Source organism: Lethenteron reissneri, chromosome 20 (assembly GCF_015708825.2).
Source record: "Lethenteron reissneri isolate LAM-NWPU_2019-01 chromosome 20, ASM1570882v1, whole genome shotgun sequence".
In the NCBI taxonomy this organism is placed as follows: Eukaryota; Metazoa; Chordata; class Hyperoartia; order Petromyzontiformes; family Petromyzontidae; genus Lethenteron; species Lethenteron reissneri.
The window spans coordinates 17,077,426-17,102,685 of NC_083798.1; the positions used below are offsets into that span (position 1 = coordinate 17,077,426).

A 25,260-nucleotide genomic window follows, 5' to 3' on the forward strand; every position below is an offset into this window, starting at 1 on the left:
CCATGGCCACGGGGAGCCATACTGTCCCTACATCACCCCCCCCCCCTCTTAAAAACATAGCCATTCCGGCTAACACAATTTAAAATTAACGTTTTTCAGACCAAACCGTACGCTGAACGCAATGCGATGCATAAGCAATGTTTTAGGCCCGAAGAGCAGGAAACGAAATAAATCCTACTCATCAGAAGAACCATGAGAACAACAATGCCAAAATCCGTACAACGCATGCAACGCAACCCCCGCAATCATCACGACAAGCAACGGACATTTCAAACATGTGGTCGCCCTTCAACACACAACTCAAAACACAATTCCACAGGCGATCCGTCACCGAAATGTCCAGTTCTTGTCTCGGTCCTTCTCCCCGGGTGGATTTGTGGCCTTTTCCGGCCAAGAGGGCTTGCACTCAAGCCCGGGGGGGGGGGGGGGGGGGGGGGTGGTTTGAGGTTATCGGAGGCCTTCACGGGAGAGGATGACAGGTCCTATGCCGGTGGCCCCTCGTATGTAGTGGGCCTTCGGGGCACCCCTAACGTCAGGGATTCGTAAACTGCGGGTGGTACAACACATTTCCCACGGCGTCCGATTACTCCAGCCATCCGCCCCGGCCCGTCCGACACCCCATACCCCGACCGCACAAACATTGGGGATGAATAACCCATTACGGGGTTGAACATACGGCCCTAAGCGCGACTTGTGGACAACCCAGCGGCGACATCCCATTCGCTCTTGCACACACCGCGGCCGTCAAATTTCTACGATCTCCACCGGCCACCTCCCTGGCTGGAGCAATTTCGGGGACGTATGCAATGGCACTTATAAAACGTTTAGCCACGCTCTATCCCTTACTACCCCTTAGCTGCCTCGCATACTTCCGATACATCATTCAGCGTTACCTACAGGTTTACTGGCAAAGAAGGTCTTTCCCCTCCTGAGGCCGGACCCCATCAGACATCAATAGAGGTGTAGTTCCACGGCTATAATTCTCTCAACAGAAATCGCACTCAACCCATTGCGCCCTGGACAACTTAGGTTTCACCTCACACAACTCATCCTTCCATGCTTCGTCAGCATTCACAGCATGCATCACCTCTCCCATACCCATCTCCGGGGTGGAGCCGAACACGCCACTCCCCACTAACATCACACGGGCTAAACACCGTTCCCGCCTGAACCACCGCTAATTCCATACCCACATTATGGATTTGCAGGAACAGTTCCTAATCTCCCTTTAACAGTGTTAGCGCCCCGAGCGGTGCGTACCCACGGCCCGCCCCCCTCTAGACAGGGCCAAGGAGGACCTCCGCCTCGGGCCCGCCAGGATCAAACCGTCCGCAACAACGCAACGGGACCACTACCCCCGAGCAGTGCGAGGATTTGTATGCTTGCAAACACCACGCGGGGCCGACGGTCGGTCATATACTGCAAACATCTCCCTGTAGGCCTCCTGATGCGAAGACCTCTTCTCCTCAGGAATAGCCCAGAAAGCCATCCCTCTGTCACCGGCGCCGTTTTCTCTGCACCCACGGGTTGTCTTCCTTCTCCTCTTCTGAAGATGCTACAGGTGGGTTCTTACTCTTTCCTTTCTTCAGCATTATACAAGCCACTTCTGACACCACTGTAATGTAGCTCTCAGAGACACCGTCTTGTTCAGTTATATGTATATTAATTATGAATAAAGTCCGCCAACTCACTGATAACTTAATGAGTAACCGCGAGTGACAATATACACTCTAGCCTTCCAAGACTGCAAGGTGCCCACTCCAGGATGATGAAGACGAGCCACTCCAAGGTGACGACGACGGCAATTTCCCCACAACAGCAGCCCAGCGCCCCGTTCGTGCCGGCTCTCATCCCCCTCACGATCCGGCCACGCCCCTATTCCTGAACTCTCTCTCACCACACCTGGCCCTGTCTATCTCTGCCCTTATTACAATTTACGACCGTTAGGTCCCGTGCTTCCCCTCACGCGACCCTGTCAACGCTTGTCGCATCAATCATTATTAGCAACCACTTAGGTCCCACTTAGGTCCTACACAGCCCATCACACCGTTTGGCTGTTATCTCCGAATCTCTGAGTTGTATTGCCCTGTTAGGTGCCTCTGCATTATCGGGCATATTGGGCTGCGGTCTCACTAACATGGCCACCTCGGCTCCCTTAGCCTCGATGTATCGATGGTTCTGGCTGAGTGATGGGCTGTGTGTTCACTGGCGCGACCACCATTGCGGTGGATCTCTTGCGTGGATGCGCTTGCCTCTTACAGCGCAGTTGGCAGCGCCACAGCTTGTGTTACATAAAGACATGACATTAACTTGCTAATCCCCCTAATCTCTCTGCCTAATCTCTGCCATCAACATAGTGCTATTCTCCCATTAACACTACTGGTGTGCGCATATGCGGGGACGATACTCTTATGCGGCGACGGAAGCTCATTTCATGCTAATCTCTCTCCCTGATCTCTCTCCCCTAATCTCCCCCATTAACACAACTGACGTGCTTGCGTCCGGGGATGGAATTCCTTTCCAGCTCAGACCCCGCCTGCTTTCCCTTCGCCACCTAAATAACCTCTTGTTGTAACAGCTCTCTCGCTGGTTCAGCAGTTCCACTGCTGGATTATTTTTTTCTGCCTGAGGACGACCGCTTGTGTTGCGATCGATACGTCGTGATATATTATTTTTATTTTGTTTTCTTTTTCTACCTTCGTGACTTTACCGAAAGAACCAAAGAGTATGGATTCCTGCAGTCACGAAAGTTCAAATCAATGTGTATAATAGCACCCGTTTGTATTCACACCTATGTAACATTCATTATGCAAACTGTGTGGCAAATAATAAGAATAAAACATGCAATGACTTCCGTGAAATAGGTAATTTTGTCAATAAGTCAATGAACCCGCGAAACATATAATAGTTGTGCATTTGCGTAACGGTCACATTTTATTGCCTACTTCCTCATATAAGGATATGTCTTCAAGTCATAAACCCTATTCCTACACAAGGGTCTGTGATGTGTTCATATTCATCCATGAACATGCCATGACAATGCATAGTATAGCATCCGTTTGTAATCACACCCATGTAACATTCAATATGCAAACTGTATGGAAAATACTAATCAAGGTGAAACATGCAATGACTTCCGTGAAATAGGTAATTTGATCGATAAAATGGTCAATGAACCTGCGAGACATATAGTAGTTGGAAATTTGCATCATGTCGGCCACATTTTAGTGCCTGCCTCCTCATATAAGGATGCATCTTCAAGTCATAAACAATATTCCTACACAAGGGTCTCTTATGTGTTAATGTTCATATAGCATATACCTATTTATTTCATACCAGTTTACACATTTTCTTGGATATTTTATTCGATACTTACAATCAGCTTCACAGCTTAGCCTATGCACTTGTTTGCTCACGCGGCAGCTAAAGATGAGTCAAAGTAAAAAAAATGATGCATCTCAAGTGCGTTATCAGCCAGAAACAGACTGAAGTAGGGATACTTCATGGATTTCTTACAGGCAGAAGGAGTGCAAATCCTGTTTCAAAGTAATAATCTTATTGAACAGTTCCGTAATGCCTCATGTATTAAATCTTGACTTAAAGCTTTCGTGACTGCAGCAATTCATATTCTTAGGGTCTTTCGGTAAAGCCACGTAGATAGGTTCTTGTTATTTTCTTTGAACCTATCTACGTGACTTTACCGAAAGACCCAAACAATGCCTCATGTATTCCGAACTTTAATATATTAGTTTGTGATCGTGGTTAACTATGTGTTTAGAAGTCGATGAATTTTGGCTTGCAAAGATAGCTGCTGCCCATTAGCTTCCATGAACCCCGGGTCAACATAGCTAATGCTTCTGAAGTTACATGCTGTAATATCATTATTTTGACCCATAAATGCGATTTGTGCAATATTCCACCAGGTGCCCTGATGACAGATTTAGCTGCTAGGAGCCATTCAAAAGCACGACCAAGAGGCAATCTGCCCAATGTCGTCCATGTCACAAAGAAGGCCACTGCTTCCTCGCTTCCGCTAGATTCCTCAGCTCTTAACACCTGACTGGTGAGGTCTGTTCTGACTGTAACCCACCATTTGGCTTAACATCTTCTCCTTGGTTACCGACCTTTGGGTGCCACTCCAATCTCTGTCTCGGTAAACTACCCTCCACCACCGTGCACACGTGCCCCACCCAACACGACCTTTTCTTCCCAATTACGGGACACCTACAGCACTTTCTTAAATTAGTTTTACTGTCTTGTCATGATATTTCGAGCATCACTATGCAATAACCTACATTCAAAAGGCAAAACACCTCTAGTTGCTTTGTTATAATCTTTACCAACACCACAGGAGTGCCAGTCGGTACACTAAAGATACATGTGTAGTGTTGTAAATGAAAGCGGATGACTTCTTGTCTTCTTCCCGGGGCACTTTATTACAGTGTTTGTATAACACTTGTTTTAGTTATGCCGAGGATCTGCCGTCCGTCGCTCATTCGCTCCCTCACTCGCCGCGTCACTATCCTATTCTCTACTCTCCTTTCCTCACCCCGTGTCTCGCTGTCTCAGCTGGTTGACACCACGGCAGCCGCAGCGTTAAGCGTGCCGACGTTTGGACTGCGCTTGCACCTTTAGCGTCCTACTCCTGAACTGTACGGGGCCCGTGTCTCTCTGTCTCAGCAGGTCAATACCACGGTAGCCCCGGGGGTCAAGCGTGCCGACATACGGACTGCACTTGCCTCTAGCGACCCTATCCTAGCCTACCCAGGTTCATACAGGACTACTATCGCCCAAGACTACTCTAACTAGCTTGGCGGGTCCGGCTTCAGCTTCTCTTGTCTTTTGTCTTCATCATACTGCCCCTCGGGCTCGTTTTGCCCGTTTTATATATCCCTCGCGACCCCTTCCAGAATATTCTCCAGAAGATCCCTCTATGATTGGCAGATACCGGTCTTTTGAATTCTGGTCCACCTCCCCCCTTGTTTACCCCAACGGAATTACCCCAACGGTCGTCATCCTGACCCTGGCTGCTCTTGACGTTCCCACGTTGCCGCTCACCAACTGCCTCTCGAACCACTACACATGTGTCATTCTAAAAATGTGATGTCTTTTTGGAATTGAATTTGTGATCACCAATTGATGGATCATCCTTTTCCAGGTATCACCCCCGCATACAGATTTTTAATACGTGCTACTTCAGTCACGTGGCTTTGAGGTTAAAGTGTTTATGATTGCTGCATAAGCAATCTCAGACATTCACAGTACTGTGTTATTATTGCCGTGTTAAGGATATGCAGTGAGGGAAAAAAGTATTTGATCCCCTGCTGATTTTGTACGTTTGCCCACTGACAAAGAAATGATCAGTCTAGAATTTTAATGGTAGGTTTATTTGAACAGTGAGAGACAGAATAACAACAACAAAATCCAGAAAAACGCATGTCAAAAATGTTATAAATTGATTTGCATTTTAATGAGGGAAATAAGTATTTGACCCCCTCTCAATCAGAAAGATTTCTGGCTCCCAGGTGTCTTTTATACAGGTAACGAGCTGAGATTAGGAGCACACTCTTAAAGGGAGTGCTCCTAATCTCAGCTTGTTACCTGTATAAAAGACACCTGTTCACAGAAGCAATCAATCAATCAGATTCCAAACTCTCCACCATGGCCAAGACCAAAGAGCTCTCCAAGGATGTCAGGGACAAGATTGTAGACCTACACAAGGTTGGAATAGGCTACAAGACCATCGCCAAGCAGCTTGGTGAGAAGGTGACAACAGTTGGTGCGATTATTCGCAAATGGAAGAAACACAAAAGAACTGTCAATCTCCCTCAGCCTGGGGCTCCTTGCAAGATCTCACCTCGTGGAGTTGCAATGATCATGAGAACGGTGAGGAATCAGCCCAGAACTACACGGGAGGATCTTGTCAATGATCTCAAGGCAGCTGGGACCATAGTCACCAAGAAAACAGTTGGTAACACACTACGCCATGAAGGACGGAAATCCTGCAGCACCCGCAAGATCCCTCTGTTCAAGAAAGCACATATACATGCCCGTCTGAAGTTTGCCAATGAACATCTGAATGATTCAGAGGACAACTGGGTGAAAGTGTTGTGGTCAGATGAGACCAAAATGGAGCTCTTTGGCATCAACTCAACTCGCCGTGTTTGGAGGAGGAGGAATGCTGCCTATGACCGCAAGAACACCATCCCCACTGTCAAACATGGAGGTGGAAACATTATGCTTTGGGGGTGTTTTTCTGCTAAGGGGACAGGACGTCACCGCATCAAAGGGACGATGGACGGGGCCATGTACTGTCAAATCTTGGGTGAGAACCTCCTTCCCTCAACCAGGGCATTGAAAATGGGTCGTAGATGGGTAGTCCAGCATGACAATGACCCAAAACACACGGCCAAGGCAACAAAGGAGTGGCTCAAGAAGAAGCACATTAAGGTCCTGGAGTGGCCTAGCCAGTCTCCAGACCTTAATCCCATAGAAAATCTGTGGAGGGAGCTGAAGGTTCGAGTTGCCAAACGTCAGCCTCGAAACCTTAATGACTTGGAAAAGATCTGCAAAGAGGAGTGGGACAAAATCCCTCCTGAGATGTGTGCAAACCTGGTGGCCAACTACCAGAAACGTCTGACCTCTGTGATTGCCAACAAGGGTTTTCCCACCAAGTATTAAGTCGTGTTTTGCAGAGGGGTCAAATACTTATTTCCCTCATTAAAATGCAAATCAATTCATAATATTTTTGACATGCGTTTTTCTGGATTTTGTTGTTGTTATTCTGTCTCTCACTGTTCAAATAAACCTACCATTAAAATTATAGACAGATCATTTCTTTGTCAGTGGGCAAATGTACAAAATCAGTAGGGGATAAAATACTTTTTTCCCTCACTGTATGTAATGTAAACCAAAGGCATGCAATGTCAACACACATTCTGTTCCTTTAACTGAACATATAAAAACCTTGGCAGCTGTGGTTTGTGCTTTACGTCAATCATCACTCTATTATGTACTATATTACCATAATTCGTATTGTTATTTGACCCAATGCTGAAATGTATTACACAGATAAATATATTAAATAAAACATGTTACGGCTTACATTTTTCTAACAGTGTTTCTCAAATACAGTAGTTTATTTCTCAACATAGAATTGCTGTATAAATTGAAGATATTATGTCATAAAGTTAATGACCTAGCTATAGCAACGCTGAGATAAATATTACTTTATTATAAATTACATTGGATGCTCATTATACTGTATAAAGGTGCTTAATACAGTACACAAGTGACATTACACACGAGTTTACCTCTCCATAATAGCACCAGCAATGAACATATGGTCGATAATGAATTATCTGCACTCGTACAAATTATGCTAAAATAAGACCAGCGTAACGCAACGACATGCCAAAGCTGGCAGCATGGATGCACATTCAGTTCGCTTGGCTGACATTGTGTCCAAACAGTAAAAATAATCATGCATGTGCCTGGCGTTTGGCAATAGCGGTGTTAAAGTCGGTGTCGATAGCATAGAGATAGATGAATCATACAAAATCAGTGATCAGCCTGAGCTGAGCATGCCACGTGTTATTTTTTTATCCATAATAGGCGTTCAGTAAGATGAAAACCAGATTTCTGCCTTTAAAATGGAGTGTATTGTCAGGAATTATCCAGAAAGGTTGCACCTTGGTTAGAGTACTTGAATCACTGTTAGTAGGGTTCCAATCAGCCTCTCACGAATCTGGGATAGATGAAAATACCACTATGACAAGTCACTTTTGGTAATTTTAAAGATGGCATGGCCACTGCCATGAAAACGTTGATTATCCATCAGTGGCTCGAGACTGCCAACTCAGATGAGCATTGTCCTGCACTGGTTTGGGCTCGAACACACTCTGAAATTTGGAAAACCACTCTCGAGTCACGTCACAGGCCTTTTATTGGCATCCTTCAAGGATCTCCATTATCGCAGCTTTTATATATTACTCTGAAGCTGTATGTTGTTTTCATTTTCTACATGTTGTATGCATAGTTTTAGTTAAGGCATTACTTTTTTCATATCTGATCAGTTGAGTCTTGATGGTGAAGAGAATGACTTTTCTACAAGTTTAAGATTTGAAACAAAATAGGTATTTTTTGTTGATCATGATGATATTTACACGAACATCTTAGTCTACAGGCTGCCATAATTAAGACACGCGCCTGGGGACTATTACAGCAATAATGCAACAGTGAGAGTGGTGATTAAGCAATGCACAAAAGCATGCTTTCCCAGCCGTAATATCAGTTTCAAGTTTTAAAAGGACGAGCAGAATCAGTTAATAAGGAATGAAATAAGATGGCCCCGTGTTGCACTGTGCCACTTGTAGTTGGCATATTTCAACCTCTATTTGTTTATTTCTGGCCAAGCCCTAAGTTTAAATTCCACAAGCACAGCTGTCGTGGTGTCCTCCAAGTGAAATGCCTTGTTTAAATGCCAATGCTTTGAAAAATATATCATAAGGCTTCACATTTCAGTGACATAAACCATTTCTGGATGAAAAACCCAGCATCCAGTACCATCTACTCCAGTTGCCCTCAGCCACATTGTACACGGAGCACTTCAGCACAAATGTTACTCCTGGGTGGTTTACTGATCCACAAACTTGCAACCGAGCCAATTAGCACAGTCAGTGGTTCAACTCTTGATTTAGCCCAGCTATGTATAGAGAAATTAATGCAGTGTGGTATTTTCTGAAGAGCAGCCATTCAAAACTCTCCAACAATATGCAAGCGTAAATTACCTGCAACTCATCTTCTTGGGTCTTTCGGTAAAGTCACGTAGAAGGCAAATAATAAAATAATAAAAATAAAACATAATAAAATACAATAAATGTTTTTTATTAATACAATAAATGTATTTTATTATGTTTAATTTTTGTTATTTTATTATTTCCCTTCTACGTGACTTTAACGAAAGAACCAAGAAGATGAAAAAAATAAAACATAATAAAATACAATAAATGTATTTTATTAATACAATAAATGTATTTTATTATGTTTCATTTTTGTTATTTTATTATTTCCCTTCTACGTGACTTTCACGAAAGAACCAAGAAGATGAATCCCTGCAGTCACGAAAGCTTTAAATCGAAATTTACCTGCAACTCATCTCTCACCTGGAGTCAATAGAATGAGTATCACTTCATGTGCAGTCAAATGTGATCGTTCTCTATGGAGAGATTGGCTCCAGACATGGGCATATAAGATTTACACCATCGGCTCATCGCTGTCAATTGTAATAAGTGCTTGTTTGAGCAGGGGCACACTTTACTAATCATCACAATCCATGGACAGATATCCCATAGGTGTCCACTGTACATTTCGTCATTTGTTTCCACTTTCCTCTGTCTTGTGCCAATATTCTCAAGTAGTGCACATCTTTCTGGCACCAATCTCATCTGTTTTTGTAAAGCCATTCTCTGTTAGGTCTTCCTCTCTTTCCGGTTCCTTCCATTTTTCCGAACAACACACTTTTCATTTTTCTGTTGTTGTCCATCCTACATGTGTCTAAAAAGTGCCAGTGTCCTACTCATCACTGCCCGCATCATCAGGTCTTCTATGCGCAAGCTTTTTCTTATTTATACTACTTTTTTTTGTCAGCTATTTAATGTTGTGGTAGAGTGCTCAACATAATCAGAAGGTTATTGGATTCAAATCCCAAGTTGAATGCTGCTGGGATGTCAATCACAAACATCATAGGCCATTCTGCTGCGTAAGTAAATGTTATAACATTATTTATTACGCACTTTGAGGATTGTGGATAATACAATTCAAGATTAAATAACTGAATAGGGTCTGTTTCAAGACAATTTATGTCTTAAGCTTCAAAGACTAGACAACTGTAAACTGTTTACATGTTAACTTTATTCAAACATTCCAGCATTTTCAAGGCATGCCAATTGAGGGCTCTCAAAATATCATGACTACAGAGATAGCAAATGTATAGTTTGGAACATCCAGGGCAATAGTGTTGTAGATGTAAATAAACAAAGATTATTTTAATTGGTGGGGCACATGCACAAAATAGAAGGGAACTCACGAATAAAAGATTATGAATTGACCACCAGGACTGATGTGACCAAATAGAACACCTAAACCCAGAAGATTTTAACGATTGTAAGAGTGGGCCATGGAGTTTGGATGTTGATTATACAAAAAACTGCAATATCTAGTCTAAGGGATGGCGAGGAGTAGGGAATTAATGGTATTGCTCATTATGACCTCCATCTGCTATAGATATTGAGCCTTTTTCTTCTTTTAGTAGAATCCAAGCTGTCTCTTATCTTATTTTTGCCATGATGTGTATTGCATTGACTATGTATGAGTAACCTGCTTTAATATGCTGTAGCATTTAAGTCATTCGAAGTCATTTGTGTCCTTACAATATGCTCTACAACCTCTTCTTGGTTCTTTTGGTAAAGTCACGTAGAATGGAAATAATAAAATAATAAAAATAAAACATCATAAAATAATTCTCACGACGTTTCGGCCACAACGCAAGCAGCCGTCCTCAGGTGAAGAACAGGTCTGTCGAGAAGACAGAGTCTGAATGAAACAACCCCAGGCTTGGAGCGTCTATTTAAGCTGGGTTGGAGGGGGAAGAGCGCCTTGACAAAAGAATTTGCATATCAATAGGAATTTAGCATATTTATGGGAAATGCAGATATGGGATTAGTACTAATTGTGAAATGCGTAGGAGGTGGGCGGGGGGTTTAAAGTCATATTATGCCCGTGCATTATGCAGGATTAGCAGCTCTACAACCGTTACAAAACCCTCTGGCTGCTCTCTTTCTGAGCTCTAAAGGATCATTGCTCAAACATGATCCTACTACATGACTTTATAATCTGTAAAAATGCAGTTATTAATTTTATTTTTGTGAAGACAGGCGAAGCTTGGCAATTTTAAATGATTTAGGCAATCATTTTGAACGTACTTGCGACTCAAGTCTACTGCTTCTGTTGTTTGTTCAGCACCCTTACAATGGCTTGCCATGTTATAGTTTTATTAAAACAAAAATAGTTGTGGTTATCATTATTATTAGAACAATTGCCTGACAATAATTCTCTCAATTGTGAAAATTAAGGGCCATAGTTTTGATCAGCTGCTTCCTTTATAGAGCTCTTCTCTTCCAAAGCTCTGTCAACCCTCTGCCATTTAGGGCTTTCACCATTCCACAATGCTGTCCACCTGCCATGGTCCTCGGTGGCCACAGGCATTAAAAGTTAATCAAATTCAATGTCAAACGGTTACAGTTTGGCAGAGTACATAATACACGTTGTAATACAGTACATATTTTTTTATGGCACGACCTGCATTTGGGTAGCCAAGCTTAGTGATTGGCACATGCGTCACTGAGTCAGTTTGCACACGAACATTTCTGTAGCAGAATAACAAAGCGTTTTGAAGAAATAGTGTGTTGCTTTGTGATCCAGATCTCCCTTGAAATAAATAAAGAATATGAAGCTTGTATGTATCACCGTATTGCGAATAAGAGATCATGCAAACTGTTATGTTTAATAGACAAAAGCGAGATTTATGTCCCAAAACTACAAGGGATATACAATTTAAGATGATCGAAAAAATCCTAATGTTCCTTGGTTGAATTTTTACTTAAAACTTCTGTGACTGCAGGAATTCATAGGCAGGTGGATGACACGTTTGTCATCTGGCGACATGGCCGACCGGCTCTGAACCAATTCCTCAACCACATCAATTCCATACACCCAGCCATCAAATTCACCATGGATGTAAAAAAGGATGGCATGCTACCTTTCTTGGATGTCCTAATCAAAAAGAGACCAGATGGCTCAGTGAGCCATTCTGTCTACAGGAAAGCAACCCATACTGATGCCTACCTAAAACCTGATTCCCACCACCATCCATCCCAAAAGAATTCCCGCATCAAAACGTTACACCATAGAGCTCAATGTATATCCGACCATGAACACCTAACCAGTGAACTCAAACACGTATACCAAGCTCTCAAGGCAAATGGATATTCTGACTACACAATCCGCAAAGCCATCACCCCAACCGTAAGGAAGGAGCCATCTCAGGATCCAATCAAAACCATCACCTTGCCATACAGAGCAGGGGTAACCAAAAATATTTCCAAAATCATGAACAAACACAAGATCCAGGTCCGATTTAACACAGTACATAAAATTTGTGATCTGATCCTATCTGTGCAGGACAAGATTCCTGACATGCAATATCCCGGCATATACAAACTAAGCTGTATCTGCGGCAGCAATTACATTGGGAAACCAATGGAAATGTCTCGGACCGTGTTCGTGAGCATAAGGCAGATTTGAAACATGGTAGGACCAATACTTCTGCTGTGGCTGATCATTATTTTAATGCGGCTGGTTCACACGAAATTGATTTCTCTAAAACGATGGTGCTTTGCAAGCCTACTGGCTATCAACAAAGATTTGTTCATGAAGCCATCCATATATACAGACACAATTTCAACCGAGAGGATGGTTATAAACTCAGCAATCATTGGAAAGATGTCATCAACCACTTTTGGTCATGACTTGATATGTGTTTTCTTGTCAACCTTCACCGTCAGCAGTATGGGTATGTGGAGCGAGGCGTAAATGATTTCCTGGTGGCCCTTTTGATTGGTGGAGAACCACTGCGTTGGCATTGTTTTCTCTTACATTAACATTAGCTGCCCCGCCCATGCTGCTGACACACTTGGGCTACCACCCATCTCTAAACCTTTATAAACAGTTTGCCTTTAGAGGCTAACCCCCCTTTTCCTGATGACGACCGCTTGTGTTGCGATCGAAACGTCGTGTTTTTTATTATTATTTTCACTTCATTTTTTTTGTATCTACGTGACTTTACCGAAAGAATCAAATAATAGGTTTCTTGGTTGGGTGTTCCAAATATCTCAACAAATTACGTGAGATACACACTCACTGCACAGATCTTAGCAATAACGTCACTAGCAGTCACACGCCGACTGCACTTTGTCTCTCTCCTCTCTAAGGCAACTGACCCTTGCTCCCTGCCACTCCTTGTCACTTCCTCCTCTGCACTCCTCTCAGCTGCTATCAAATCTGTGTGGAGGTTTCAGCGCGGTTTCTGTGTGTGCATAAACACTGTTAAAACATCATATTTGCACAATGGGGGTGACTGCAAATAAATAAAAGCGTTAGCTTTTGATTTACAGTACGTCCTGAATGGTTAAGGTGCTTGTGTGAAACCCACTGCAATGACAAGTGGAAGCTAGATATCCTCATGATAGTCAAAACATTAAAGTAAATATAAACAATTCAACAAGGTGAAAGCTGAAATATTTACGTGAATATTTCCCCTTAATCATGAATCATGGGTCAGAATATACTTTACAACCACACAGCCTTCATATAAGTGATCTGACGATTATTATGTCCATAAACAATATTGGCCTGATACATTTGGCACTTTTAAACGATAAAATAAACAAATACATGTAGATAATCAAATATCTGAAATAAAAGAAAGGAACATTAACATGAAACCAGCGGTGTCAATTCCACATTGTTATGGTGGAGACCAGTCTATCCAGAGGACCATTTGCAAAGTATCCAAACACTCTGCAATCATAAAATGTTTCAGTGACTTAGTGAAATGTAGGCAAGTTTCATCAAATATGTTGAGGATCAGCGTAAGAAAAGTAATGGCCGAGAATTGAAACCTCGGAGGATGGAGTGAGCAGAAACATTTTGTTCCCTTGACCCTTGGTCCTTTATGGATGGCACTGACTGACATGACCTCTCCTCGACGTCTCACCTACATCACCTAAAATGTAATATAGTTTAACAGCGATGTTAATGTGTGATTCAGCTATGAGAGCGAGTGGCTCAAAATCGGAAGGTGTGCGAGTTAAAATCCTGGTTGTCAGATGACTCAGCCCACCACTCGTCCATGGTCTATAAAATAAGAACGACTTTGTGCGGAAGTCAACAGTAGTCGTCGTTTTGCGAAACTCACACCCACCATAGGGACGTTGAATTTCCACCACTGTCTATGAAATAATGAGACCTCCTGCAAGTGATGGTATAGTTTCTGCAAATGTCAACGTTGTTGGCTTTCCATTTCACCTTACATCAGTGTTTTCCTGATGTGCCCAAGTTTTATCAGGACAAAAAGCGAATAAAAAATTCAGTAATGTTTTCCTGTGTTTTAATTCCTCATTTCCATGCCATTTGGTGGCAACTGCAGTGTCGGAGCTGGGAAAAACACCGCGTTGCCATTACTTAGCGAGCGCAGTGCGGTATCATAATTGAAAGGCTGTCACAATAAGGGCATGAGAAACAACGCTTTAGAGGTTAGAACCTGAGATTTTACATTCACCAATATTTGAATCTGCTCTCATGTGTCACAATGGTTTACACGTCATGGCTCTCACATCCACAGTGTAGCGTTTTGATTTAAGAAGACGTCTATTTTCAGCTTTAAACTCTGAAGGTCATTTGGCGCACACTGCACTCGTGGGTTATGGATGTAAACAAGATAGGGGGAGCCTCTCTCTCTCAGATCCACAGAACATACTAAAGGATACACGCTCCACCTACATTGTCTAATAGTCTACTCACTTGTCAGTCAAGACTGTAAATCTTGATGAGCCACCACTGCGTGAAATTCATTGTGTTTTCAAATGGGCTTACCACTGCCAGGAATGGAGTAGGTTCAAATAAAACCATTCAACTGCAAGACAAAACAACCTACAGACATACATAAATGGATGAGTACAGTATATTGTCCAGCCCTCTGTCAATTCTATGGTTGACCACACTGCTAACTGCTGTTGAGTGAAGTCGGAGGCCCAGGACTGGTTCGGAAATCATTCGCCAATGATGATAGCCATGGCCGGGAATCAAAATCAGGACGCGTGCAGTCTATGTTACTCGCTGCGTATACCTGGATATCACTACAATGCATAGCTGTTGTTATAGGTACAAAGCTTGACGTGTCTGTTTTAAATATCAACATACGTATTACAAATACCGTACATGAGTGTACGAATGTTTCATCTCTTAATGTATGACCTACGTGGCGTTTGAAGCTCTTAATCCAGCAGTGGTTTGACAACTTGGTAGTACATGCCGATTATGAACTAGGGGTTGTTCGGGGGCGCCTATGGCAACCCTCACAACCATTTACAGCCTTCGGCCAGGAAAGTCACGAAAAAAATTGCACACGAACGACGCATTCACGCAAGCACCCGATGCTCCGTTTTGAAGTTTTCAAATGAAACATCTTTGAATTGTTTTGTTTTTACTTAGATAATTTTATTTCTTCATTAAAAGCGTATATCATGCGGACTTTCACCTGTTTGAGATTGCGGGATCGAGATAAGGCGACATAGAGCTGCTCGCCGTGCGAGAAGACCGCCGTCTGCAGATCGATTCCAACGTAATCGAACGTCTGTCCCTGAGCCTCCGTCGTTCATGCAGGGGGCGCGTAGGTTTGCAGCGCCCCCTACATGAAAACGACAGAAAGTGCAGCGTTCATCACAGATAGATAAAGTTGTACGCTTTTTTTAGAGTATGTGTAAGTGTTCAAATTTGACTATGAGCAAATTTGAATGCACGATTTGTCACAGCTAATAAGACAAGTAGGTTTGAGCCTGGATAAGCACTCTGATGACAGGTGTTGTAGGCTGTGGGGCTTCGTTGTCAGCAGAGGGCAGTGAAGCCAAATACGTTGTTGTACTGTACTATGCCACAAGGCCTATGCTTCCCGCCTTCACCGGCGTCAAGTATGGGGAGGTACTCATCCAGCAGTGGACTGCCAAAATGGTCTGAAGGGCTGTACAAGCAAATTACATCAGTGTATGACCAGGGGTATAAATAAGGCGTGCAAACATTAACACGTTTAACACATTCACACTTTATGCACGGGGGTGTGCATTAAGTGTGCGTGTGTGTCAAAGTATAAGTTTACGTATGAATATGTAAATGGACAGCTATTTATGTCAACGTGTACATGTATACGTATTACGTACATATATTAATGCGTTAAGTGTGTGCGTGTATATACAACATATAAACGCATGACCGACTCCAACGCATGTTAACATATGATTGAATATGTACAGCTCTTTTGTCAATGTACAATGTACATTTGTTTATACGTAAATGTGAGAATGAAAACATTATGTATTCGTTCTCTGCATACGGATATGAAACACCCCCCCCCCCCCCCCATATTCATTCGTGCTGTCCGACTCCCTTCATCCCCTGTTCAGACTCAATAACTTCTCTTCTGCAATAACTTTTTTAATGTATCTTCTTGGTTCTTTCGGTAAAGTCACGTAGAAGGGAAATAATAAAATAATAAAAATAAAACATAATAAAATAATTCTCAGGACGTTTAGGCCACAACGCAATCAGCCGTCCTCAGGTGAAGACCAGATCTGTCAGAAAGACCCTGCAGTCACGAAAGCTTTAAATCGAAATTTTTTAATTTACTTTAGAACGACGTTCAAACATAAGCAGAGTGTACATGAATCCACACACACACACACCCAAAAAACCACTCAGAAATTAACATCCCAAAGCCACCTACCGCCTTCTCGGAGTGCGTAATCCCAGCAAACATTTGATTCAAAACAAGCACAACTCTACCGCTCTGTAGACATTCAATGTCTCATCGGCAAGTCTCCTCCGTGACACATACTTCGCGATATCCGTCGACACGATGCTTCATATGACTGTGGCTCATTGGAACAGTGGGGTCACCTCTCTCCCGTCCTCACCTTGACCCCGCGACCTTTGCCTCCCTCGTTCCCCGGGTCACATTCCCCGACGGACGGACGGACGAGGGAGGACACCTCCGGGCTGGGATAGCAGTCGAGGTGGAGTAGACGAGGGTGGTGGTGTTGGTGGGGTAAGCCGGCAACAGCAGCAAACAACGGCAGCGGCAACAGCGACGGAACCGGGTGCAGCAGAACCGAGATCCACTCCGTCAGGCTAAAGGGGGCGTGGATCGATTCTCGATTAGTGACAAACTTACAAAAGTCAGGGTCGATTCTAACGCTGGCGCTCCCAACATAGGCGATTAGGAATCGCTAGGAATCGCTAGGAGGAATCGAGCGCTTACGATTCGGGTTTACGCATGCCCCGTGTGTGGACATTGTTGGGCCCTGAATAGGGTTTGAGATTTTAAGTTTTCGTGACTGCAGCGATCCATACTCTTTGGTTCTTTCGGTAAAGTCACGTAGAAGGGAAATAATAAAATAATAAAAATCAAACATTATAAGATTATCTTATTATGTTTGTTTTTTACCCAAATAACCAAGAATATGAATCCATGTAGTCACGAAAGCTTTAAATCGAAATCCATACTCTTTGATTCTTTCGGTAAAGTCACGTGGGTTTAAAATACATGAAATTAAATCACGACGTTTCGATTGCAACACAAGCAATCATCATCAGGTGGGAAACCCACAGCAAGATATAAAATAAATTAAATCACCACGTTTCGATTGCGGCACAAGCAATCGTCATCAGGTGGGAAAACCACAGCAAGATTTTTTTTGCTGTGGTTTTCCCACAGCAAGATTTTTTTTGCTGTGGTTTTCCCACAGCAAGATTTTTTTTGCTGTGGTTTTCCCACAGCAAGATTTTTTTTGCTGTGGTTTTCCCACAGCAAGATTTTTTTTGCTGTGGTTTTCCCACAGCAAGATTTTTTTTGCTGTGGTTTTCCCACCTGATGATGATTGCTTGTGTTGCAATTCAGCCTCGGCAAGGTAAATTACCTTTTTTACCGGGTAAAAGGGTAAAGGTAAAGGGTAAAGGTTTCGACATGCCAAGGGGTAAGGTAAAGTGTAGGGTAAAAGTAGCTCAGATGAATTACCCGGTAGGGTAAAGGTAGCGCGAATGATTACCCGGTAAATACAGTACATTGTTTACCGATAAAAGCCCCATGGCGCAGTCCGTGGCCTCCATTATAAATTGCGATAATTGATGTCGGACCAGATGGAGACGGTCCACGTTCTTGAGGTAGAGGTACTAGAGGACGATGATGCCAGCAACGGCATCTTTGGGGTTGCTGCGAACAGCAATCGAAAGAGGCAGCGGCATGCGTTCCCGTGCGAGCACACACGCCATTGGATGGAGGGTGATCCCAATGTACAGCAAGGGAAGCGGCACGAACGTGTCGGGGTGGAAAGCCAACCTCAAGAAGCACAACGTGCTCGACTCAGGCAGCGAGGTCGGGAGGTCGGCGTCGGCTGCCTGAAGGTTCTGTCTAACTGGGCCGGAGCGGCGCAGGATCTTATTGCCTGTCGTTCGTCCGAGGACGATGGCAATGACGAACTTAATCAGGTTGTTGATGAGATCGCCATCGACCAAGACGACTGGGACGAGGAGGTTATGGAGGACAGTGTCGTCGACAGCCTCAACGCCCGATTCGAGAGTATTCTATATGTATAAAGCGCTCTACCTAGCATTTATCATTATAAACCTTTTTCATGTGTTGTACCCCAGTAATTTCCCTGTAATCGGGTAATTTGTATGGGATAAGGGTAAAGGGTAGGGTAAAGGTAGGCTCGTTGCTTTTTACCTTACCTGCTAAAGGGTAAAAGGTAGGGTAGAGCGATTGTATTGTGGTAAGGTAAAAGGTAGGGTAGATTTTGTCTTGTTGTTTTACCGTTTAACTTTTACCTTACCTTGCCGAGGGCTAGTTGCAATCGAAACGTCGTGATTTAATTTATTTTATACCTACGTGACTTTATCGAAAGAACCAAAGAGTAGGGTTTGAGATGGTTGAGATTGGTACAAGCAGCGAGTGGCACTACTACGGGACACTTGAGTACGGACATTAGAGGCACGTGGGGCGCAGTACACACTGACACGTGGGGGGGGGGGGGGCAGTACATACTGACACGTGTGTGAAGTACAGGCAAGTAAGGCAGTGCTGACATGCGTGGCAGTACAGACAAGTGTGGCCGAAGAAACGCGGGGTAGACTTTGATCTGGAATTGTATTGGGAGCCAATGGAGTACGGTAATTGTAGTGCAGTGATTGGATTGATGCAGTCTCATTTTTCGGTGTGCAATTTGCAGATTAGGGTTTTGTGGAGAGCAGAGAGAGTTGCTGTAGGCGAAGCAATATAATAAGTAAATCGAACGATGCAGGACTAAGTCACTAGAGGCAAGGCGACCAGTACAAACGAGGATGGTGGTTCAAATAAGTGCAGACAAGTCATAAGATAAGTGCGGGTTAGACAAGAGAGTACAAATGAGAAAATCAGTACAAGCGAAATAGTTCACAGTACAAACAGGACAACTTAGGGGCCGTCCATAAATGACGTCACGAAATTTTGGACGATTTTTGACCCCCCCCCCCCCCGCTTCGTCACACGGCGTCACAGAAAATCAGACCCCCCCTCAAATATGACGTCACAAAGCTCTGCCCCCCCCCCCCAAATATAAAACATTCTTCAAATATCTTTAAACTATTGTCATTGTAGTGCGTATTTAATGTGGCGCTGCACTCTGATGTTGTAGGAGAAAACATTAAAAAGTATATTTAATTAAGTAGAACGTTTTGTCTATATTTATTTAAAGTTGCGCATTTTAATGTGACGTCACATTTCTCAAACCCTCTCCCCCCCATCGTCACACATCGTCACAAATGTCTGACCCCCCCCCCCCGGGTGCGTGACGTCATTTATGGACGGCCCCTTATGTGTGCGAGACGGGCCAGTCCAGAACATGCAATCAAGACAGAGACTACATTCAGTGCAACAGTTCAAACAGAACAAACGACACAGTAGAAAAAAAAACCTTAAAAAGTACAGATTAAATGATCCAATGTAATGAAACAGGCGTTATAACACACGCCGAGTGCTAACAAGATAGGTGCGATGGATCCGGATCTTGCAAAACGGGACAAGCACAGCCGGTGGTGCCCCAAGTCAATTATTGACACGACTGACATCACGAGCGTGGCTTGCGTCACACGTGCAGTGAGAGCTGTGGATTGCCCAATACCGCCGGTGCCATGCGGGCAGGGGTATTGCTTTCCATCTCGTGATGCGGGCGAGCATTCAATAGAAATGTCATCGAAGTTTGTTTCCTTGAACAGATGAGAGTGAAGCGGTACTCATCTCTATTGGCAACCCTGAGCCGAATGGCTCACAGGGCTATACCAGATAAGTAAATGAAACTGAACTGAGTGGTGGAATCTTTTTGGTTCTTTCGGTAAAATCACGTAGAAGGGAAATAATAAAATAATAAACATAATAAAATAATTCTCACGACGTTTCGGCCACAACGCAAGCAGCCGTCCTCAGGTGAAGAACGGTCTGTCGGAAAGACAGCTTTAAATCGAAATTTGAGTGGTGGAAATACCGCATTCCGATCCGTCTTTCCATAGGAGGAGCACTGCTGACTTCCCACTAAATACAGTACTGTGCAGTTATAATTAATTGACGACCTTATAAGTGTGGTGATTGTGTGAAGTCTACCCACAACCAGGTTTTGAACATGCAACCTGATTGGAACACTTTCCACAGTGCAACCAAACTGGATCATTATCGTCTTCCAAACCATAAATAGAACTTGTATCCATGCCGAGGAAGGAGCCACATCCCTCTCGTAGTGTGCCCATTGAATATCTTGAAAGGCGGTCTCTTAGAGTGACGTTTCAAGCAACAAAAGCGGTTTTGGCTATGGCTTTTAGGACGTGACATACTAAAAGGTTGACATGGTTTTTTGATATTTAAAAATTCTTTAAGTTCAGAGAACCTACGCCTTCATAGGCTATAGAACACACCTCACTTTCGACTTGCTTTTAATGTGCAAACCAGAAATGTAACTGCCCCTCGGGGGGAAAGGTGTGGCAGAAGTGAATAAATGCTGTATAGAACAGGTACAGCGTTACAGTACAGGACAGTAGAGGTTTTATAATTGCCATTTAATGTACTTTCAGTAAAATTGTACAACTATTGTTTTGTGGTTTGTGTAAATCTAATACACTTGGTGTTGATACAAGTTAAATCCATTGGAGTCGGGTAAATATCGAGAATATGCAGCTGGGTGGTCCTGTGGGTTCAATTCCTGGTCAGGAGTTGACTTAGCCCATCATAAAATACCAAAAATGATCGACCTATGGAGAAACTGCATAATTCCTGATATAGAAATGTGGAATATCTTCTATTGGCTCAGGAGCTGCCAATATGAAAACCACTCCATGGTTATGTGAGCAGGAAGACACTTGACTGAATTCATGAATAAATTACCGTGAAAAATAATACAATATGTAACTACAACTTTCACAATTCACACAACATACTGAAATATATTATATTCATATGAAACCAAATGATTATTGTATATATCGAGCAAGCATAGTGTGCCAAAGACCACTAGAGATGTCCTGTCATGTGAAATAGGAGAGACATTTGATGCTCAGACAGGGATGGATAATTTTTGGCCTTGAGGGCTGGGTTGGTCCATGCTTTCACATCAATAATCCCCCATTCATTATACACTTTGTTCCACTTTAAATGTGAATAGAGTTTGGTTGGCATGAAAATATGTACTGGTTTCAGACCATAAGGCCTGCAATTAATCAATTTAAACACATTTTAATATATTTGAAGCACAGGCACTGAGTCAATTTTGTGAAAGTCCAATATCCTAAGAGTAGTCACCTTGAAATTCTAAAGTGAACATTAAAAACCCTCAACGCTTTTTGCAAGAGTAGGCTCATGTGTGCCAGGGTGGCCCTAATATCCAACTTGAAACGACAATAACCATGTACTTATTAAGGTCCGAACAAAACACCTACAAGAGAATGCACTACATACAGTACTGATAAAGATTTCAATGGGTCGCTTCAAAAGAACACTGCCTGAGAAACATTGGTACTCGTATGCTGCCCCCTGCTGTCAATAAAATAAATAGAATCATTGCTTTCGTACCACATACCGGACGTACAAAAAATAACCAATGCTATATCTTGTGACACGTACATAATAAGCATTACACGATGCTTGTACTTGTCTCTAGAAATACCCTCAGGCATGTGTAATGAGTTGCAGCAACATATTAAAAGATAAATGTTGATCACTTAAGTACACACCTGTCAACACCTGATCAGTGCCTACCTTATTACGGTACAGACCAACTCAGATCTTATTGGTTCATCCTACAAAGTCCCATCACAAGGGAGAAACACAAACAAATTATACTACAAGAATACGGGTAAACCGTATGGGTTGACAGCTATGGAAGTAATGTACGTGGGAATGGTGCATGAGCCAGAGCATAAACTTTCTAATTCAACGACAGTATACCTACGAACCCCTGCCACTTACAAGCAAGCGCACTTCAGTCACTTTACATAGCAAAACAGCTTTTAAACCAGTGGAAAAGTTTAAAATTTAAACAATATTGGTAAATCATCTTCTTGGTTCTTTCGGTAAAGTCACGTAGAAGGGAAGTTATAAAATAATAAAAATAAAACATAATAAAATATTGGTAAATTTCGATTCAAAGCTTTCGTGACTGCAGGGATTCATCTTCTTGGTTCTTTCGGTAAAGTCACGTTTTATATTTTATTAAAAAATAAAAGAACATTTTATTTTATTATTTCCCTTCTAAGTGACTTTACCGAAAGAACCAAGAATACCATGGCAACCGTTATTGCAGGAATAGTCTATTCTACATTTGAGGTAGGGGGGGGGTGGAAGGTCTTAATAGCCAAACATTAAAACAACCTCACCACCCAAAAACGCGTTTTTTGTGATTAATTGTAACAATTTCAATTATACTATATTTTATTTGTAATTGTAATGGACGTGAGTAACGAACATTGTACTTAAATGATGTTGTTATTTCGTTGTTGGTATTGAACCCCCCTCCACCCAGGCAATGGTCGAGCCCAACAGCCGAGCGAGACGCGCTGGAAGCCCCACAACGCAAGTATCTTCTTCATTGCTATCGTGAATCATCGATTAGCTTTACATTCAATAACTTCTTGATTGTTATTCTATCACCCAGACCTACATTCGAGTGCCTCATTGTCGTCGTTGTCGCCGTTTACAGAGTTCACTTGCACGGTTCATGGTGCACCCAGTTCTGGAGTTGTCACTGCTGCACTGTACGTACTGTACTATTACTAGTTAGGGTTTATATACTGAACTTTATATGTGCACATTAATTAAATGTATACAATACTGTGGTATTATAAAGAGCGTGTCCGCTGTATAGTACAATGACTGTATTGCGGTTTCCACGTGGATGGACTGGTCCACGTCATACAGTGAGTGGGACTGGCAACCTGATTAAATACTGTATTGTGGAAACCAAAATACAATAAATACTATCTTCTTGGTTCTTTCGGTAAAGTCACGTAGAAGGGAAGTAATAAAATAATAAAAATAAAACATAATAAAATAAAATAACATAATAATATAATATAGTTTTATTATTTTATTACTTCCCTTCTACGTGACTTTACCGAAAGAACCAAGAATATGAATCCCTGCAGTCACGAAAGCTTTAAATCGAAATAAATACTATATTGAGTCGAATGGTTCATAGTGCACTACTCTTAGGTTTTTTCGGTAAAGTCACGTAGGTAAAAATAAATACAAACTATTATTATTTCTATTTTCTTTCTATTAAAATAATATAAATAATAATTATAACTATTATAATAGTTTTAATAATTATTTCTATTATTTAACTATCATAAGAATTATAAATAACTATTATTATTTCTATTATTTGATTATTTATTTTTACCTACGTGACTTTACCGGAAAAACCTAAGATTATGAATCCTTGCAGTCACGAAAGCTTCAAATCTAGAATTCATAGTGCGCTGTGCTAACCACTATGCCACTACTCATATACCTATATTGTGTACTATACTGGACTCTATGTCATCTACTATTTTGTGTACAGTGCTGTACGTTGTTTACACGACAGTCCTCAATAGCCAAATTGGCTCCATATTTAAGTAAGCAATAAGGCTGGGCTCGTCTCCAGCACCCATGGAAGTGCTGAAAAGGAAATTCCCCATGGCGTGGGATTTTATTTACTGAAACCGCCACTGTTAAATTGTCATCGGTACGTACTTTAGTGGCCCTGGAGAAATTATGGACTGATTCGTTTGTCCTGGAATAGGTCAATTTGTATGGCATAGGGTTTTCACTATAAAATACAAACATGTGAGAAAGCTGATATGGTTCAGAATTCTTTTTTACTATATCGACTAATTTAAACAAAGGAGTACTGAAATAATTCTGTATTTTTTTTTGTAAAGTAAACTGAAGCAATTCAAGGTGCGAATTATGCTGAAACAACCTGGTGTGTTAATTGTGCTGCCATTTGCTTGGATCTTCTATTGCAGTAAAGTGAAATGGAAAACTTTGTCCTTTACGAGGAGATTGGCCGAGGCCGTCACACCGTGGTCTACAAGGGGCGCCGGAAAGGAACGATCAACTTTGTGGCTATCCTGTGCGTTGAAAAGTGCAAACGCCCACAAATTACGAACAGGGTATGTTCCAGGCTCTTGGTGCCGATTTGTTGGCTGATCTAAAAAGCATATTTTTATGTCCGGTAATTACATAAAATACAAGAATTGTAAGAAAAATATGTTATGAATATAAATCTTTTCCTAACATAAAACAAATTCGTATTACAATTTGTTTCCATGAGCATTTGGACAGCAGCTATGTGTGGCCCTTAGCCAGAGGTAAACAGTCTATATGGTGGGGGCTATTTCTCTTTAGGGCAATCACTATTGACTTCCCACAAAGTAGTATAAATATAAAAACCTAGGACGATAGGCTGAGTTGACCTCTGATCAGGATTTGATCACATGACCTTTCTGAGTCTGGGTCGGTGCCACCCAGCCACATACAATAATACACAATGTGCCTCGTTTGATAATATTGACACTTGCCTATTTGACTTGATTACAGGTGAGGTTAACCCATGAAGTTATTCATGAGAATATTGTGCAGTTTCTTGAGTGGTACGAGACCAGCAATCACTTGTGGCTGGTGGTGGAGCTCTGCACAGGTACCATGTGAACCATATAAACTTTGTGCAGTGCCTGTGTTTCCTTACCCCAAGCTACATAGATTATCTAGTATAGCAGTATTTAATATTAATTAACCGGTAAATGTGACAGCAATCTTGGCAATGTAGCACTGTCAACTATTTAGCTCTTCAGGAACAGAAGGAAGAA

At 42.3% G+C, this 25,260-nt stretch overlaps 2 protein-coding genes across 5 annotated transcripts in view; one reads left to right on the forward strand and one right to left on the reverse strand.

The window, feature by feature from the left end:
- The window catches only part of LOC133344888 (trafficking kinesin-binding protein 1-like), a 64,348-nt gene extending 47,301 nt beyond the window's left edge, over nucleotides 1-17,047 (reverse strand). The window contains exon 1 of the mRNA XM_061555193.1: nucleotides 16,806-17,047. The gene's annotated coding sequence lies outside the window, so the exon portion shown is untranslated. The remainder of the gene's footprint in view (nucleotides 1-16,805) is intronic.
- A 5,891-nt stretch (nucleotides 17,048-22,938) lies between these two features.
- ULK4 (unc-51 like kinase 4) overlaps nucleotides 22,939-25,260 on the forward strand; it is a 68,975-nt gene continuing 66,653 nt past the window's right edge. The window contains exons 1-4 of one of the 4 annotated variants that reach the window (XM_061555197.1): nucleotides 22,939-22,978; nucleotides 23,106-23,160; nucleotides 24,418-24,564; nucleotides 24,992-25,091. In XM_061555197.1, coding sequence (XP_061411181.1) covers nucleotides 24,427-24,564; nucleotides 24,992-25,091 — 238 coding nt within the window. In that variant the 5' untranslated portion in view covers nucleotides 22,939-22,978; nucleotides 23,106-23,160; nucleotides 24,418-24,426. The other 3 variants (XM_061555199.1, XM_061555200.1, XM_061555201.1) reach the window with 3 other exon arrangements.